General features: G+C 44.0%; 1 protein-coding gene across 2 annotated transcripts; it reads left to right on the forward strand.

Moving 5' to 3' along the window:
• Positions 1-960: 960 nt before the first annotated feature.
• On the forward strand, positions 961-15,077 carry SLC66A3 (solute carrier family 66 member 3). 2 transcript variants are annotated; one of them, XM_082306624.1, is made up of 7 exons: positions 961-1,313; positions 3,681-3,763; positions 4,237-4,306; positions 4,937-4,994; positions 6,224-6,344; positions 7,532-7,573; positions 10,406-15,077. In XM_082306624.1, the coding sequence occupies exons 1-7, from the start codon at positions 1,171-1,173 to the stop codon at positions 10,501-10,503; spliced, it is 615 nt and encodes a 204-aa protein (XP_082162750.1). In that variant the 5' UTR covers positions 961-1,170; the 3' UTR covers positions 10,504-15,077. The 2 variants fall into 2 exon arrangements, with proteins under 2 accessions (XP_082162750.1, XP_082162751.1); XM_082306625.1 differs by having other exon boundaries at positions 962-1,313; positions 9,549-12,878.
• Positions 15,078-16,710: the final 1,633 nt, after the last annotated feature.

Genomic DNA, 16,710 nt, shown 5'->3' on the forward strand with positions numbered 1-16,710 from the left:
AGTCATACGGAAATACAACTTTCATTAAAACGAAAAAGAAGAAATTTTATGCCTGCGAAAACCCCCTCATGTTAAAGCACTTATGCTGTAGGTAAAAGTCTGAATTAATGGTATGGATTTGACACTCTTGAGTAGTCCTGGCCATATGCAGGCGTGAAAGAGCCAAGATTCTCTGTGTGTGTGATCAGTACAAATGTCTATTCCTTGGATAATTGCTCTTATTTAGTTCTGACAAGCTGTAAGTACAAAAGCTTTAAAAACTGTGCTTTACTATTTTCGTGTATAACTGTGTATGGTGGGTAGGTGTATGTTCCAGGGAAGTTGCTCCATCTCCGATAATCTGACAAATCCAGCATTCAGGAACTTTTAATTTTGCAGAACCTTCTTTTTGCGCAACCAAAAGTGACGCTGTCAAAACTGCGCCATCCCCACCGCAGGAACTGGCACCACAGCAATCCAGACAGCGGGACGTGAAAAACACCGGAGCTGCGGCACTGAAACTCCACTTTGGGGGGGAAAACTGAAATCCAGCCTACGGCTCCAAATCAAGAGCTGACCTACACTACTCCCAAGCAAACACAAGCCGTGGCTAGCCTTTTACACACACAGCCTCTGACAATTACTGTTTTGTGGATTTTGTTTAAGGTAACAGAGTAATTTCAGGACCAACGTTCCCAAGCTGGAGCTTAACGTTTCTCGGCCCCGACACCGAGGAGCGGCAGCTGTGGGGAGGCCTCAACCAGCGGCAAGCAGACGAGGCGGGAGGCCCGGGTGCCTCCCGCCCCGCTCCCCCGGTCGCCGCGGCGCTCGGCAACACGCCGGGACGGGGCCCGGGGGTGACGGGCCCTTCCCCCGCAGGCGGCTGTCAGGCAGCGCTCCGCCTCCCGACGAAGCCGCACCGGCCTACCCGGTTGCCAAGCCGCCCGGCAGCGCGCCCAGGCCCGCGGCTGATGGGGAGCGGGGAGGCCCGCTGCCGGGCCCGGCTCTCCTCTCCCCACGGCCCGGGAGGCCTCCACGCCCCACGCCCCGGGCAGCGCGGGCGCCATGAGCGCTCCGTGACGGCTGCCCCAGCACCAGCGGGGCCGGGCCGGGCGGGCTCCCCGCCCCACCCCGCCACGCCGCGCCGCGGGTTCCCCATTCCGGGCTGCCGCGGGTTCGCAGCGCAGCGGGATGGCGCCGACGCTGCTGGAGTTGGCCCACTGGAGCACCTGGGCGGTGTGCGCGGTGATGAAGCTGCCGCAGCTGGCGGCCGTGCTGGCGGCCCGGTCGGCGCGGGGGGTCAGCCGGGGCAGCCTCCTGCTCGAGCTGGCCGGGTAAGGCGGCGGCGGCGGGGCGGGGGGGGACGCCCGGGGACAACATGGCGGCCCCCCGCCGGGCTGGAGGGAGGAGCCGTTGGGGTGCGGCGGGAGCGCCTCGCCTCAGCGGGGCTTCCCTCAGCGGCGGGCGGGGGGGCCGGGGCGGCGAGGGGCGGTGTGCCGCGGCGGTTAGCGGTGGAGCTCCTTCCGTCACGGCTCCGGTCACGCGTGAGAGGGCGCTGAGCGGCTGCGTGAGGGGGGCGGCGAGCAGGCCTTGCTCTCCTCGGTTTTAAACCCGCTCCTTTCCGTGGCGTGGTTAGAGCCTGCTGCCTTGCGAGGCCTGTCGGGTGCCGCGTCCTGCCTTCACCGGCGCACAGGCGCTTTAGAGCAGAAACTTCCTGTTGTAAAGCGTTTCTGCACTGTTGGTTAAAGGGAAACTCATCTTCTTTAACGTGCCCAGAAACAACCCGGGCCACCCGTGTAGCTGGAGACAACACCTACTGTTAGGTTTAAGCCATGTATTTAGGTTATTAAATGGTCCGTGTGCCTCGTTGTGCAGGTAATTGCACCAGTTAGACAGGCTTCTCTCACCCAAACAGGTAAAACATAATCATTCTTCAAGAAAATTACAAACCTTGTCAAACTCCAAAGATTTGTCAGTCTGTAATAAGCCTACATGGGCTAGACTTATTAAATCTTGCTTAAAGAGGATTCTATGGAATACAAAATAAATACAGAATCTCTGTACACGTACATGTAAATGCGGGTACAAGCATGTGAGAGAAAATACCGTGGGGAGCCTTGTATTTGCCGAACGGAGGGATGGAGGTGGCCAGAACATCCAGCCGGGTGGCTGCTAGCTCTCTGCACCAGGCTAAAAAAGGGCGTTTTGTCCGGAAAAATCACCTCACGAACCGGGCATGTTGTTTCTGAACGCGCCCGTGCCTCGTCTTCCATTAGGGACAGAGCTGCGGGCCCGGCTCTGGCGCAGCGTAGGCGTACAGACGCCGTTCTGCAGGTAAATGCGCGGGATCCCCTTGGTCTCCGCCGTGGCCGTTGGCTGCCCGTGTTTCTCCACAGCACTGAACCCCTGTTGTTGCTGTTTACCCTTCATACACCTCAGAGTACAGGTACTAAATTCTTGCTCCAGCAGAGATAACTTACCGCAACAGCCCCAGCCAAAAAGCGGTGGTAACATTTTAAAATCATTCATGTGTGTTAGTGTGCATCGGAAAGGCTTTGTAAGTAATGTTTCAGATGAGCCTGGAGAAGCCATAAATGTCTCCTCAGCGCCTGTGTGATAACCACGGTACCCACACCGCTGTGGGTTCTGCGCCTGCTCTGGGCAAAACTGTTTTGGAAGAGTTGCAACAAGGCTTTTTTGAAACATATATTGGGACTGCTTGTTTATTTAGTAGACTATTTATTCTGCAGCCGTTGAAGACTTTGGGTTCAGCTGCAGAGAGCTTTGGGGCTACTGGTACAAACTGGGATGGTTCTGCAGAGTCAGAATGCAGTGACCTGGCAGAGGAGTGACACAGAAGCATGGTGCTGGTGGCAAGGAGTAGAATTTGACCGTACAAGAAATAAGGCTTGTAGGAATTTCAGATATTTAAATTCTGAATACTGTAAAAGCCAGTTTCTTACAAGGCAGGCAGTTCCTTACGCTGTCTTTCTACACCGGAAACCATCAATTTTACTGTACATAAAACTATGCCCTAAGAGTCCTTTCTGTTTTCTCTGCAGCCTTGAAGTTTCTGTCTAACCCCATGGACTTGTGTGAAAGTTGAAGAAAGTAAAGAAAACATGATATCATAAACTCTATGTTTCAATTCCCTTTAGATACTATATTGTGGAATAGCAGGAAGGAGAGCTGCCATTGTTTGGTGCACGTAAGAACAGGCCACTGAACAGACCAGTACAGCTACACTGGGCAATCTTCCAACACTGTAGTCTAGGCAGCTTGGAAGATGTTTTCTACTCCTGTAAAACTTGCTTAATGTACAGATTGAATGACTGACATAAATAAAGAAATCAGAGTTATCCCAGAGGTGCCAAGGTAGTTGCAAAGAGAAGGTAGCTTCTAGGTCTGGAAACCTTTCTTTCTTTCTCATCAGTTGTAATTAATAAAATCACGCCTTTCACACTGTGACATAAAGACCTTGACAAGAAGTGTGGGCAGCTCTCTACATCTCTGTTTGGGGGTAACAAAAATAGACTACAGATCATCAGGCTTGCACTTTGTCTTCATATTTGTTTGATCAGGTTGACAGCAGGGACTACACCTATCTGGAGCCTTTTGGCACAACTAAAACAGTAAAGAAGTTGTGAAGGAGCTGTCCTGTCCCTTCGTGCAGTCACACTGTTTTGTGTCTTTCTGTTCAGCTTCCTTGTGTTTCTGAGGTACCAGATTTATTATGGTTACCCTCTGCAGACATACCTGGAATATCCCATCATCATTGCACAAGGTAATGTTTTTAAGCCATGTTTTGGAAATAAAATGGGGCTCATTCAGCACTCCAAGACTTGTAGATACGGTACTCCACTGTGATGACGTGTATCCATTGACCAGTTCAAGCCGGGGTTGGCAGGAATAGGGAATGAACATCTCAAATATAATTGAATTCCTGTTTTATGAAAACAGATGGTTAGGTAGAGGAGAAAGATCTAACTAATACACACAGAGTGGAGTTGCAGTGTAAGCTCATCCTTTCTCCAGTGACTCCACGTGGGAGAGAGACCTTACAACTGCTCCAGATTCTGAGAAAAGTTTCATTTTGGAGCTTGTGGTGTTTTGGACATCAATCAAATTTGAGAGACAAACCTGTAAGAAACCAGTTTCCATAGACGTGGTGCCCAGTGAAACTACTTCCTTCTGTCTAGAATTGCGTTCAGGGCCTTTCTCTCCTTTCTCTGACAAGCCATCTCTTATTTATTTCAGATGTCATTCTCCTTTTGTTTATTCTGCGTTTCAGTGGAAACACGAAACGAGCTTTGTTCTATGCAGTCATGTATCCTTTGAAATCTGCGAATTTTGGTTTATGTAGCTTGTTTGGTAGTTCTCTGCATAGCAGCTATGTCATCATTTGTTTTGTGCTACCCTTGTAAATCATTTTCAGCCACTCCGCAACATACATTCCACATTCACATGTGGATTTCTTGGATCACAGTAAAATCTCTACAAGAAGTAAGCTTTATATGTAGCTATGCTTTAGAAGGCCCACAGCTGATAAGGAGTAAGACCAATTCTTAATTTACATCTTTGCTAGAGGTGCAGGGTGGAACTGATGAATCTTTTTTCTTTGATTCCTACCCATGCAGATTGTACTTGCTATGATGAACACAGCAGTGTATGGTGTGGTTTTTTTTTTTCTTAAAGAGGACTTGGGCTTAAATCTTGTCTCGTGCTTTGGAGCAGGTCTTGAGAAACGCCAGGCACTGTTCAACCAAAGACCATGTGAAAAATAGGAACACTTAGTGTTTCAACAAGTGCTTAATATATTTTATCTAGATTGTATAGTCTGCTATAAAGTTGCAATAAGATTATTTCCAGATGTTTAAAAACATCTAATTCTCCAGGCAGTTTCGAGAGCTTTGCTATCCTAGAATTTTCAGTGCTATGAAACTTAACACAATATAAGCTTCTGGGGGGGCTGGTACATGCTAACACTGCGGAAGTGGATAATAGACCTGGCCATGGTAAGTGCTGCATGATTATTTAGAATTAGGTCCCCATATGAAATGGCTTTTTTTCTGGATGTCTTTATCAGTGAAATCTCTCCTTATATTTGTCTTTGGAGGAATTAATCATTTGGCTTAGCTTTCAGAACAAGCCCAATTTTCAAATACAGCTGTTTCACTTCTGTGAGTAGCTGGAAAACATAGTACTGGCAATAGAGACTCTATGGGGGGAAAAAAAAAGTATGTTCTGAGGTAAAGTTGTTAATTTTCGTGCCTTAATTAAAACTAGCAAAGGTTTAAGATGTTCAGAAAGATTGCTTCTTTAGTCCTAATGTCACAATCCCCATTAATAAACCTTTAACATGAGAGGAAAAGAATAGAGCATCAGTCAAAGCATTTGAAATAGGGAACGTTAAATATTTCACAAGATCTTTTTTCCCTTTAGTCCTAGAATTTTGCAAGAAAAATATAATCTGATAATGCCCTACATATGTTAAAGATGGTCTTTGCCCTTTTTATCAGAAGAAAGTTAAAATTTAATTGTGATGAACTGGAGTTGCTAATGCAAAAGATGATACAAATGGGGATAAAAGCTTCTAAGCCTAACACCAGTCCGTCCTTGCACGGGAAATCCAGGCATGCCACAGAGACCCATATGGAGGTCCCCTCTACCCGCTGCCTTTGCAGAATCCCGCTTAAAAGGATGACAGGGTGAATAGTCTGTTCCCTTCATTATTTTTTCCCACCAATTGGACTCATTTTCCACACATTCTTGTCAGTTTTCTCATTCTTTTATGGTTTTGTTTGCCAGACATAATGGTAACAGATGGTCTGAATCAACCTTGCTGTTTAGACTAGATCAGTCTCATTTTAGCTAACTTTCATAAACAGTTTTATGTAGCAGGTTGAAAGTTTTTTTTATTTCTTTGCTTCTTATTGTATTTGCCTCTGTCAAGCATTTGCCAACAGCAGTAGCAATTGTTGTGCTCTTTGAGCTGCTTCCTGGGCGGTACCTCAGAAATCAGTTCCTTGCTTCTGGCAACTTGAATTTTTTGCTTCATGGTTCCTTAGTAAGAAGCTGAAATGCTTGGGTTGCAAAATACTGAAGAAGTTTTTTTTTTTTTTGTTCTAAATGAAAAAGCTAGTCCTGGTTTTTAGTCAGTTACATACTAACAGCCATAAGCCAAACACTTGGATAATCAATGGCAGAGGCAGAGGTTCTTTCTCTCTTTTAACCTGCATTTCAGAACTTGTGCACGCTGATCAGTGCGGCCAGTAAGCTGGCTCAGCTGCGGTGTCTCTGGCAGACAAAAGATTCTGGACAAGTGAGCGCCTTGACCTGGAGTATGGCTGCATATACCTCCGCAAGTAAGCTATGGGCAACTTGGTGCGAAGCACTGGGTTTTCATTTTTTAAAGCCGTATCTCCTCCTAATGCCTCTTTCACTAGATCTTCACTCAGTCGCGGTAGGTAAAAGTCTTGCCTAATGTAGTTTCCCTTAGTGCCGACTTCTGAGACTCGGATACCAAACAGTCTCTTGAAATCAAGTTTTATCCTTGACACCAGCTCAGTCACAATGACACTTTGACTTAGAAAACCTGCAAATACAGTTGAAATACCTGAAAGAGTGTCTTTGCAAAGAAAAGGTTTCAATGTTCTAGGATTTAATAAAATTACTAGTGATCCAACATGAAAAGGTGCTAAATTTTGTAGTTAGTTAGACAGTCAGACAACGCTAATTCTGAAAAGTCATCTACAAATAAATAGATACTTAATGCTAAATACCTTTATGACTACATGTAAATACATTTCTCAACAGAGGAGAATTTAAGAACGTACCAAGACGAGTCATTTCTGCAGTTCATGTGTTAATTACCTAGTGGTCTGCATGAACAGTTCTTCTACAGCTATTTGTCAGAAGTGCCTTTGTCATATTCACAAAACTTGTTTAAAATATTCTTACTATAAAACATAGTGATGCTGGATCTATTTCCCTGTGAAACAAATGCTTTTAAGTCAATAATTAGGAGTTGTGGTATGTTCGCTGAACAATGGCAATAAACTTCATAAATGGTTTTAATCTGCTGCAAATGTGAAATAATTAATGTTTAGATTTGTTGTGGGAAGGGAAGCTGAATTCCTCATATTTGCAGAAGCCTAAAAGCATGCATGTGAACATTTACAATGGTGAAGTCACGCTAACGCGACTGTGGGTGTAGCTCAGTATCAACTGCTGAAGCAGGCGGCTGAACAGAAAGAGAAGCAGTAAACTCTGAGCACATCCAATCTAGTGAGATAGATATAGATATAAAAATTCTAATTAGATCAGTGATTTTCTCATTTAAAAAGACCCTTAATACAGTGTCAGGCAGCTTTGAGAGCTTGATCCCTGAAGCTAAAATAGTGAAGAGTAGATGCACTGAAAGTGGGAATGTCTATACAATCTATGTTTTCATGCAAGATTATCCTCTATTGAAAAATAGATATTTAATCATTTTTTGAAGGTATAAACGTGTCTTATCTAGTCCACTAATCAGAATTCATTCAATTTACAGCAAGAATAGTTACAACTGTAGTGACTACAAATGATCTCGCAGGTGAGTAAAGTATGGAATTGCCCACCTTTCCAAGAGAACAGCTGCCATGGTCGGTTTTAGCTCTTTTGTAAAAGCAGTTGTCTGGTCACAGAAGAACAAACCATGAACCTGGTGGTTTAGCGTGGTGAAGGAAGGCGTTACTGCTAAAGGAGTAGCACAGGGTTACAAATCAGTCAAATGCCTGGAGAAAACAAAAAAAACCTGCTTATGCTGATCACATGGTGACGAGTGGTCCAAAAGCCATTATTTTTTTCAAAAGGCAAAAGCACTACAAAATTAACTTAATTATGAAAATAGCAGAATGAAGCATTAAAATCTTTAATATTTAAATACATAAATAAATAAATTTAGTAAAATGCAACTTAATAAATCTGTAATAATTGAGAATAAATCTGTAATAATTGGGTGGTAGCTTTTCAAATAAGTGTTTCCTTATTGTGGGGTTTGTGCATTAAAAAATTCTTCTAGAAAACTATTTAAAGTTAGGCTTAGTATGTGAATAGTTTTAGGCGCAACAGTCAGAAAGTTTATGGCAGGCTGAAAATGAAATGGTAGGCTGGTAAGGAACTCATAAAAAACTGGCTTAAAATATATAATTTGCAGCTGATTTCATTATAAAGCAAATTTATTTAACAGCTTCTTACCATCCTGAGAACACTGGAAGAGCTAAGGAGTGCAGCAGATTTTCCAATAAATGGTTCGAAATCAAGAGTTTCTAGATGTAAGAAGAACAGTAACAAAATGACATTGTACTTTATTTGGCAGATCCTTGTTCTAGTTCAAAACTGATATCAGAAACATCATTTGAATGGATTTTTTTTTTTTAAGCAGTCCTCTGCAGCACAATAAGGCTCATTTTACCAGCAGTTCGAGTGGCGCTTTCACTGGAAAAGGAAGTCCCCCGCTCATTCCCCCCCGCCCCGTCCTTGCTGCTTTCTCTTTGCCAGAGTAAGAGTTTTGGGGCCATGCAGTTAACCGGATCACCAAAAAAATTGGCATAACACAGAAATTTAGTCCAGGTCAGTTATCGAGTCCAGTTCACCCCCAGCTACACCCTTGCACTGATTAGAAGTGCGAGAGGTATATTGAGGGGAGGAAGGAAGGAAGGAAGGAGAGCACCATGGAAGTAAAAAGCTGGCTTTTGAAAGTAAAGCTGCCTCTGGCTAAAGCTGCTTTTTAAAATATAGCTCAGTAGTACACTTTGGAACATGGAAGAGATGGCAGCATTGGTACGGCGCTGCTCTAATGGAAAATGTTTCCAGTTAACTTCTAACACTGAACACTTCAGCATGTTCATCTTGGTTTCGTACACATGTATGAAACTGTCAAATATCACATATTTCTGAAACAAAGTTTTGTGTACATGCCTGTGAATATTCCATTTACCAAATGGATATTAGGTATGCCTGTACTTCAAACTGTGGTCTCACAGGTAGAGATACTGTGCTTATTTTGGTTTAAAAAAATCTGAAAGTTAATCAAGATACTGAAAAACTGTTTTTTTCTCAGTTGTCAGATTTCCTCTCATTAAAATCTGACAAATACGAGTATTGCCTGTCTCCCTGAAGTCTAAACTTAACAGATGGCAGTAGAGAATATTCCCTTTATTATAAACAACACATGCAGCTATAAAGGATGTGTGAGCTGTGGCTCCAAGTTTAATTTGAAATGTAAATATAAATTTATATGAGGCTACTCAAACTTGTACTATTCTCCTGGTTTTGTCACAAAGGTACTGTAGTGTGTTATTGTCAGATATCACTCGCAAGTGCTAAATGCTCTTCTTGGCTATATTTACTTTTGAGAATTTCTGGGTTCCTGAACATGGTAATTTGAACTAATTGACTGAAAAGAGTTGCAGAATGGGAACCAGCCTGTTTGTACACCAGCGAAGGTTTACAAAACATGTCTTCGGAAAATGACAGCAGTTGATTTTTTTGGATTTATGCTTACAAGATGTTTTTTTCCCTTGTAGTTCTCATCCGTTTCATAACCATGCTCATTCTCAATATTTGGGTCACAGCCACAATCCTGCACTACAGGAAAACTAAAAAGACTGATTAGAAGACACTCATCAGCACACAACATAGCTACCACCAAAAAAACCTGATACAATTAAGGTTAAACAACAGAACCAAGGCTGAAGAAGCTCTCTCTCTCTCTTAAGCCTAGTATTCATCCCTAAGCATACTTAGTACAGTCATGCTTATTTTCTCTTAGAAATAATTCTGATAAGATACTTAATTTAAGCAGCATATTTTTATTAGTCATTTAAGACAAGTTTCACTGATATCACATTTTCTCTGGATTTTTTTACTAAATGAACAAGGTATTTCGTATTTAGATGTTTATGTATTCTCGTATCACTTCAGTACTTTCTGGTTACATATAAGCAATTTTCTTCAATTATACAAGAGCAATTTTGTACCAACATATCAACTCATCTTTCCGCATCTGCTGCGAGTTTGAAAAACGACAACAGATGTTTGTCTTCTTGCAAGCAACTCAATTAGTTCGACATTAACTATCTGTATTTTAGGATGAAGAACATCTGAGTCAAGGCCCAGTTCAAAATAAGGTTCTAATTACTAAAAGTCACAAATCCAGTTGGGATTGTAGCGCTTACATGCAACACTTAAATAGTACAATTTATACAGCTGATACAGGATACCCATGGTCACTTTCTTCGATATATCCAGTTTTTATTAGGTTAAGAGCAAAAACTCAACTATGAATTCTTCTTTTCAACCTGAGCTCTCATTCACTGAACATGCTGTTTTGGGAACAGCAGAGACTAGAACGCATAGAAATTAATGAAACTTTGACCAACAGAGTTAGAAATTGTGTTCGAGCAGAAGTTCCCGAACCGATACCCAGAGTCCCCAGGCGCAACCCGTGCTGACAGTGGCCCGTTTCCACGTGCACCTTGATGCATCAAAGCAGACTCCTCTCCAGTGGTCAGCAGATTTTGAGGATACTGCTCTGTGCTTTGTGAGTGTTTAGCTTGTCTGTGCTAAAGACTTCAATTTTTACTTCGGAGATTTTAATCAATTTGTAGTAGGTATTTTAAAAAAGCGAAAAGGATATTCTTGAGAACTATTAACGGGGGATTTTGCTTTTGGAAGTAATGCCTTTCCAACCAAAAGTTACAGAAGTAATCGCATAGCTTGCCTTCCTTTCTCATTACGTTCTCCAAAATGACAAGATATGCCTTTTCAAGAGAGTCCTTACAGTATTACTGTTGATTGGCGTGTTAAAACCGAGGCACCCTTGAAAACTGTGGGAAGACTGCATTGACTACATTTGAGGCAGGTTTTCCTTGCAACACGCTAAATCATTGGACTCTTGTGGAAGAGCGGGATCTGGAAAAGCAGATGTTTCCGCCAGCGTTCCCTCAGCAATCGGACGGAGACCCTCACCGTCAGAAAACACAGCTGCTTTGTAAACCCTGGTTTTAGAGCGGGAAGGGGTGGGAGGAGGTATGTCAGTGGACATACGATTTCATGTATCTCACATTATTGAGAGCAAGTTCAAAGATGAGTATTTTTTACTGCTCCAATAAAATGTATAAATGTTTCTCTGTTGCTTGAGAGAGTGCCCATAAACATCCTGTTACTGATTTTACTAAAGCTGTGTAAAATATCTGAAGTGGTCTAAATGGTGGCAGGTGGCACGTGATACATTTTCCAGGTCATACTAATAAATGCTGTTCTTCGTAATTAATGTCATTCTTACAGTTGATTTTCATTCCATTTAAATTTTTATTCTGTTTCCATATATGGAGAGAAAATGAAATATTCATTACAGGTCATTAATGGGCAGCTTTCACCTTAATATCTGAAGCATCAGGCTGTATATGAACCTGTAAAATGCTAAAGAGCTCCAGCATCTTAAATGAAAAAAACACATTTACTTCTCATCTTGTTTTTTTTAATTAAAGCCTCTTCTTGATAAAGATCCAAACCCTGTCTGTTACTGACATCTTTCATACTCCTGAGTGATGCTGTAGCAAAACGAAGACACTCCATTTTCAGTCTGAGGATCAACACTTCAAGCTGGGTTTTTTCTGTCATAAAATGCTGAAAATGCGTTTAAGAAAAGTTCTTTACAGATTACTTAGAATAAATCATAGAAACTTGCGGGGGAAAAAAAGAGAATGAGGAAAAGAAACAAAGCTGAGTAATTCACAAGCTTAAGGTAAAGTAATTTTGTGGACTTGGAAAGCTGGACTATGAGTTCTCATTCAAGCTGCAAGAGATATGGAACAAATCAGAAGGTAGCAGTAAATAGTTTTACACGCTTCCCCCCCCCCCCCCCCCGAGATTAATTTATTTCACTTTTATAAGGCAGAAGTATGGTCAAGTCCGGGGCAAGCCCCGTGAAAGCGCAGACCCCGTGGTTTCCCAGGACATAGACCATGATCTTCTCAGCAGCTGGATTAGAGGCAGTAGCTAGATACAAGATGCACGGGGAGGATAAACCTCGTTAAAGCTGCCGCTCAGCAGCATCGGGGCGGACACAAGGAGGTTCGTTGCTGCGGAATGCAGTAGCGGACCAAAGGCGGGCAGGGAAAGCATCCTGGATTTGCTGCGGTGTGTGCAAGCCAGCAAGCAGCTTTTCTCCACAGGGCTGGAAGTAACACATCCCCATTCACGGATCCACTGGGAGTGCTGGTTACGCACCCAGTGTGCAGCTGCTCCCGCTCACAGCAAGCTCGCAGGGTGAAATAGCCTTTCCTGGCCTGGCTGATAAAGTGTGGGTGTTTCTTGCCTGTGAGAAGACAAGATCTGAATTCTCGTACAGCCCACTGAACCCCAAATCTCCCCAGCTGTGGGTACGATTAACTATGACTGCGCATTGGTAACAGATGAGCTACAACCTCCGCTTCGCCACAAAGCTCCGTTTAACAGCGCGAAAGAGAAAACATTTATCGTGAGATTTACTATCCAAAGAAAGCATGAGGGCACGATTCCAGAGGTAACAGGTTGCAGGTTTGAAAGTGAGGAGTAGACAGTGGAAGGTGCGTAAAGTAAAATTTCCCCAAAAGCCTATTTCTGAACTGCCCTCGGTGAACAGGAGCGTCAGCCGCAAATGCAAAACCATCGCTCCCCCAGCCTGCGGGCCTCCGCACCGCTCGGCCTTTTGCGCAGAGCAGGATCAGACGTAGATGCGTTTCTTCGCGTTGCTCTAATCCAGCACAAGGCGGTGTTGCTTGGACTGCGCGGAGCCGCCCGGGACGGGCGCCCCGTCCGCTGGTGCGCGCCGGCAGGGAGCTGCTCCCCGGCCTGCCTCTGCTCCTCGGGCCTGTTCAGCCCGCGGCGGGGCGGCGGGGACGCGGCTCCACCGCTGCGGCTCAGGAGCCGGATCTGAGAGAGGTTTGACTCTTTGGAAAATGTCCTTCACAATTAGCTAAAAGGTCCCAAGCAGCTTACAACTTGTAAAAAGCCTTCATTCAGTCCTCTAAGTGAGGTAAAATCACTCTTCCCCCACCAAACAATCATCATCCATTTAAGGACATATGTAACTAGGGAAGGGGACAAAAGGGAAAAAAAAAGGAAATAAACACCTCCGATCCCACAGGATGAACTCTTATAAATGAGGAGCTCCACAGATGTGGAGATCAACTCCAATGAGGTAGTTGCCCAGCCACCTGTTTTCTATGATGGTGAATAACAATTATTTCCCTGCTAATTCTTTTCAGGCTGCTTTGTTCCATTCCCTTCCAGATTCTTTGATACTTAAGATTCATATTTATGTATGAAGCAGAACATGAAACGTTGCCTTCATCACTAATAATGGTCTAAGGATGTCCCAGTTTGGAATGTGAGGAAGCTGAAAAAAAACCCTTAAAATAGGATGTTGTAAAATTCTTGGTTTGTACTGAATTTAATTTGCTTGATTTTGAGCTAGAGGTCTCCAAGATACTTAAGAGTTCTCGGAGATGAGGGATCTGGATGTCACATAGGTGTCTGGGACCCACAACAGACATCATTACTGTAAGAACCTGCCAGCTCGTCGCCTGTGCTGGATCCAAGCGCCGGACCCCGGCAGTCTGACGGACCCGAGCCCCGCGGGGCCTCAGGCGTTTCCCACCTGACGGCAAGAGGGACCGAGACCTCTTCAAGTGAAAGGTGTCAGCTGTTCCACTCCACCTTGGACGGGGTTTGGGGCAAGCACCGTCTCTGTCTTGGAAAAAATCCCATCTTTGGACTGGGGGTAGAACAAGAGGTTTTTTACACTACATGATACTCTTGATGAAATTTAATTGGGGATACCTTAAGGACAATTTAAATATTTGTCATAATGTTGTTCATGCCCTGTTTTGTTTTGTTATTTCAGCTCATTATAACTGTCTTAAATTGTCAGTAGCCTAAGCAAGTCGTTCTGTATATTAAGTGGTATTATTGACTCACAGGAGGGGAGCTTTAAGAGGGCAGACATCTTGTTTTACCTGTCAAGATTCTGGAAACTAATTTAAAGGACAGAACCTGCACCAGCCTAAAATGCGACAAGAAAAGTCAGCTAATAATGATACAATTAAAACTGAATAGTAACATGGCTCCACGATGAAAATAAATTCTACTTACCACCTTACTGTAATTACAAGTCAGCTGCGTCTAGGCCTGCTCTGGGATGCACACGATTTCTGCTTTTGCATTTGGAGGCTTTGGCCAGCAGTACCAAGATGCTGACCTGTCTCATGCTATATGAAAAGCATACATGGGAGAACACGCTTCCTATGCCTCAGCGTCCCCTCTGTCCTGTGAATCAGGACTCTAATGAAGCACAAATTGAGCTTGTGTAAAGCATTACCCAATTACCGTAACAAAATTCTTTTACCTTTGAGCAATTGACTACATACAGATTCCACTGAGCTGACTTCCAAGACAGTGACTTAATCTTGAGAGATTTGAAATTGTTTTCCCTGAAATGCGCCATCAGCACGACTTGCAGTCCTCGTGGTCTGAGCTCAAGGCTATTTTCCTCTCTCAGTGCTGAAGTTTGTTTAAGCTTGCCCGTACGCCCACCTTCCCAGTAATAAAACTCCCATTGCTGTAGCTCTGAGCAGTACAGAAGCACAGAGGGGAGCTCCCTTACTGTATTTACCAAGCCCTGCCATCGGTCCAGGGCAGGCAAGCGGCTACACAGATCCTACCGAGTCTCAGGTGGCCCCAGTACACCAAGGCTGTGAAACGCTGGGCAACATCACGCGGGCGCGTGAGGCCACGGGATCCCGCAGGCAGATGCAGCCGGACCTGCGCCTAGCTGCAACATCAGCTAACAGAGCCTGTTTGAAAAAAGGAACACAGCTGAGGGAAGAGACGACGCTAGGGCCAGCGGTGTGAAAAAAAGGGTTCAGACGGTGGGGTCCCTGGCTCCTTCAGCCTCAAAACAGTTAAGGTATTAAATAGCTCAGATAGATACCTCCGAAAAAAGTTTCTACCAATTCACTCGTTAACAAAAAGTAGCACATATCCAAGATACAGTGCTCACATGGCAATTCAGTGCTTCAAGTCTAAGCAGTTGGCAAGCCAAAGGAAAAGAGGAGGATTGGCAGTGATCCCACAAGCCAGACGTACTTCTTGTTGGTTGGCCATGCTTACCAAGCGGTGCAACAGCACCCTGGGCAAAAAAAATCCCAAAGAGCTAGCAAGGGTGATGACAAATGACAAGAAGAACCGGATAACGCAAGAGGCACACTGGGACATGACAATATAAGACTATACATACAAGTAGGCTCCCAGCGCCGAACAAACGTTGGAGGCCTAGACCTCAAAACGGGGCGATACAACTGAAGCATCACACGCGGTTGCCTTGGCTGTGAAAGCATTTCTGCGTAGCTCCTGCGAGCAACCTATAAAGGCCTGCAGGGACATGCAGTTGCCGTGCTCTCTGCCCTTTTCAGGATGAAGATGTGTCTTTCCAGATTTCTTTAAGGCACGCAGGACTACATACACATACAACTTTGTCATTTGCTACCTTCACTGTCGCTTTCATTTTGAAAGATCACTGTAATCCTGGAGCTTCTGTATGGCTACTAGAGCAAAAGCAGCAGTCGTCAAATCTAGCTTCACACTTGCAATAGCAAGTATCAGGTGGTGATTTGACTTTCTTACTCTTGTAAAACAATGCTTCCTGCCTACAAAGGGGCAAAGATCCAAGACCCCAATCTTCATAACAAGGCCTGGTAATTAGCATCCCTGTGCTAATAAATTACAGTTCCTGAGTCCCCACTTCTCGGAGCAACGATTTTATGGTGAGCTTTTCCATTCCCTGCCGTAGTTTCTGGGGAGAACTAGATTTGATGCGTTTAGACTTGGTGTTCTTTTCTGCCACATACATCTCAGTAGACTGGTCTCATTTCTCAGATGAGCATCTCCAAGTACATCGTTGTCCACTTTATAGGCAACTTCAACAAAGAACATGAATTAGTTTCAGAACCGCTCCATCAACACCTTTTACAGAGATCCAAAAGAAAACTCCTTCCCGCTGTCACGAGGCATGCTTCAAAGCTGTAGGCAAAAACCCATGACCCACGGGATGCTGATAATACCCTACGTGGTTTATAGGATCGTCTTAAAAAATAACAAATGACGTTTTCAATTTGAAGTGTAGTATGTGCAGAGATGATACTCCATAAAATATTCTGAAGATCACCTGTAATGCACCAAAAAGGCATCAAGCCTGTCAGCGTTCAAGGAGCGTCTGGACCATGCTCTTAGTCAAATGGTTTAGTTACAGGTAGTCCTGCGAGGAGCACGGAGTTGGACTCGATGATCCTTATGGGTCCCTTCCAACTCGAGATGCTCTATGATTCTACGAAAAAACAAATGAATCACTACTTTAACATGAATGCCGAGGAAAACTAACCAGGAGTGCGGAGGAAACTGAAATACTCCAGTTCCCTGAACTGGACCATGGACTGTTATGTTCTCCTGCCTTAGAAACAGAATAAGGAGGTGGTAAGGGTTTGTAAGAGCTATCCAGGTAAGAAATTGCTTTTTGTACAAGTTCCCCCTTTTCACAGCAGCATCCCAAATACGGCCTTACAAGCACAGGACAGGCGAAGGCACTTGAGACCAAGATATATAAATCCTCTTCCAAGGATGACTCTGAAAGCTAGATGGGAAACTAAT

The sequence above is a fragment of the Platalea leucorodia genome, assembly GCF_965183815.1.
Source record: "Platalea leucorodia genome assembly, chromosome: 3".
Taxonomy (NCBI): Eukaryota; Metazoa; Chordata; class Aves; order Pelecaniformes; family Threskiornithidae; genus Platalea; species Platalea leucorodia.

Bases quoted from the DNA above. Each gene is read 5' to 3' on its own strand.
- SLC66A3 (XM_082306624.1), top strand. From the start codon at position 1,171: ATGGCGCCGACGCTGCTGGAGTTGGCCCACTGGAGCACCTGGGCGGTG. The intron at 1,314-3,680 runs GTAAGGCGGCGG...CTTTCTGTTCAG, and splicing joins CTCCTGCTCGAGCTGGCCGG to CTTCCTTGTGTTTCTGAGGT. The intron at 7,574-10,405 runs GTGAGTAAAGTA...TTTGACCAACAG, and splicing joins GACTACAAATGATCTCGCAG to AGTTAGAAATTGTGTTCGAG.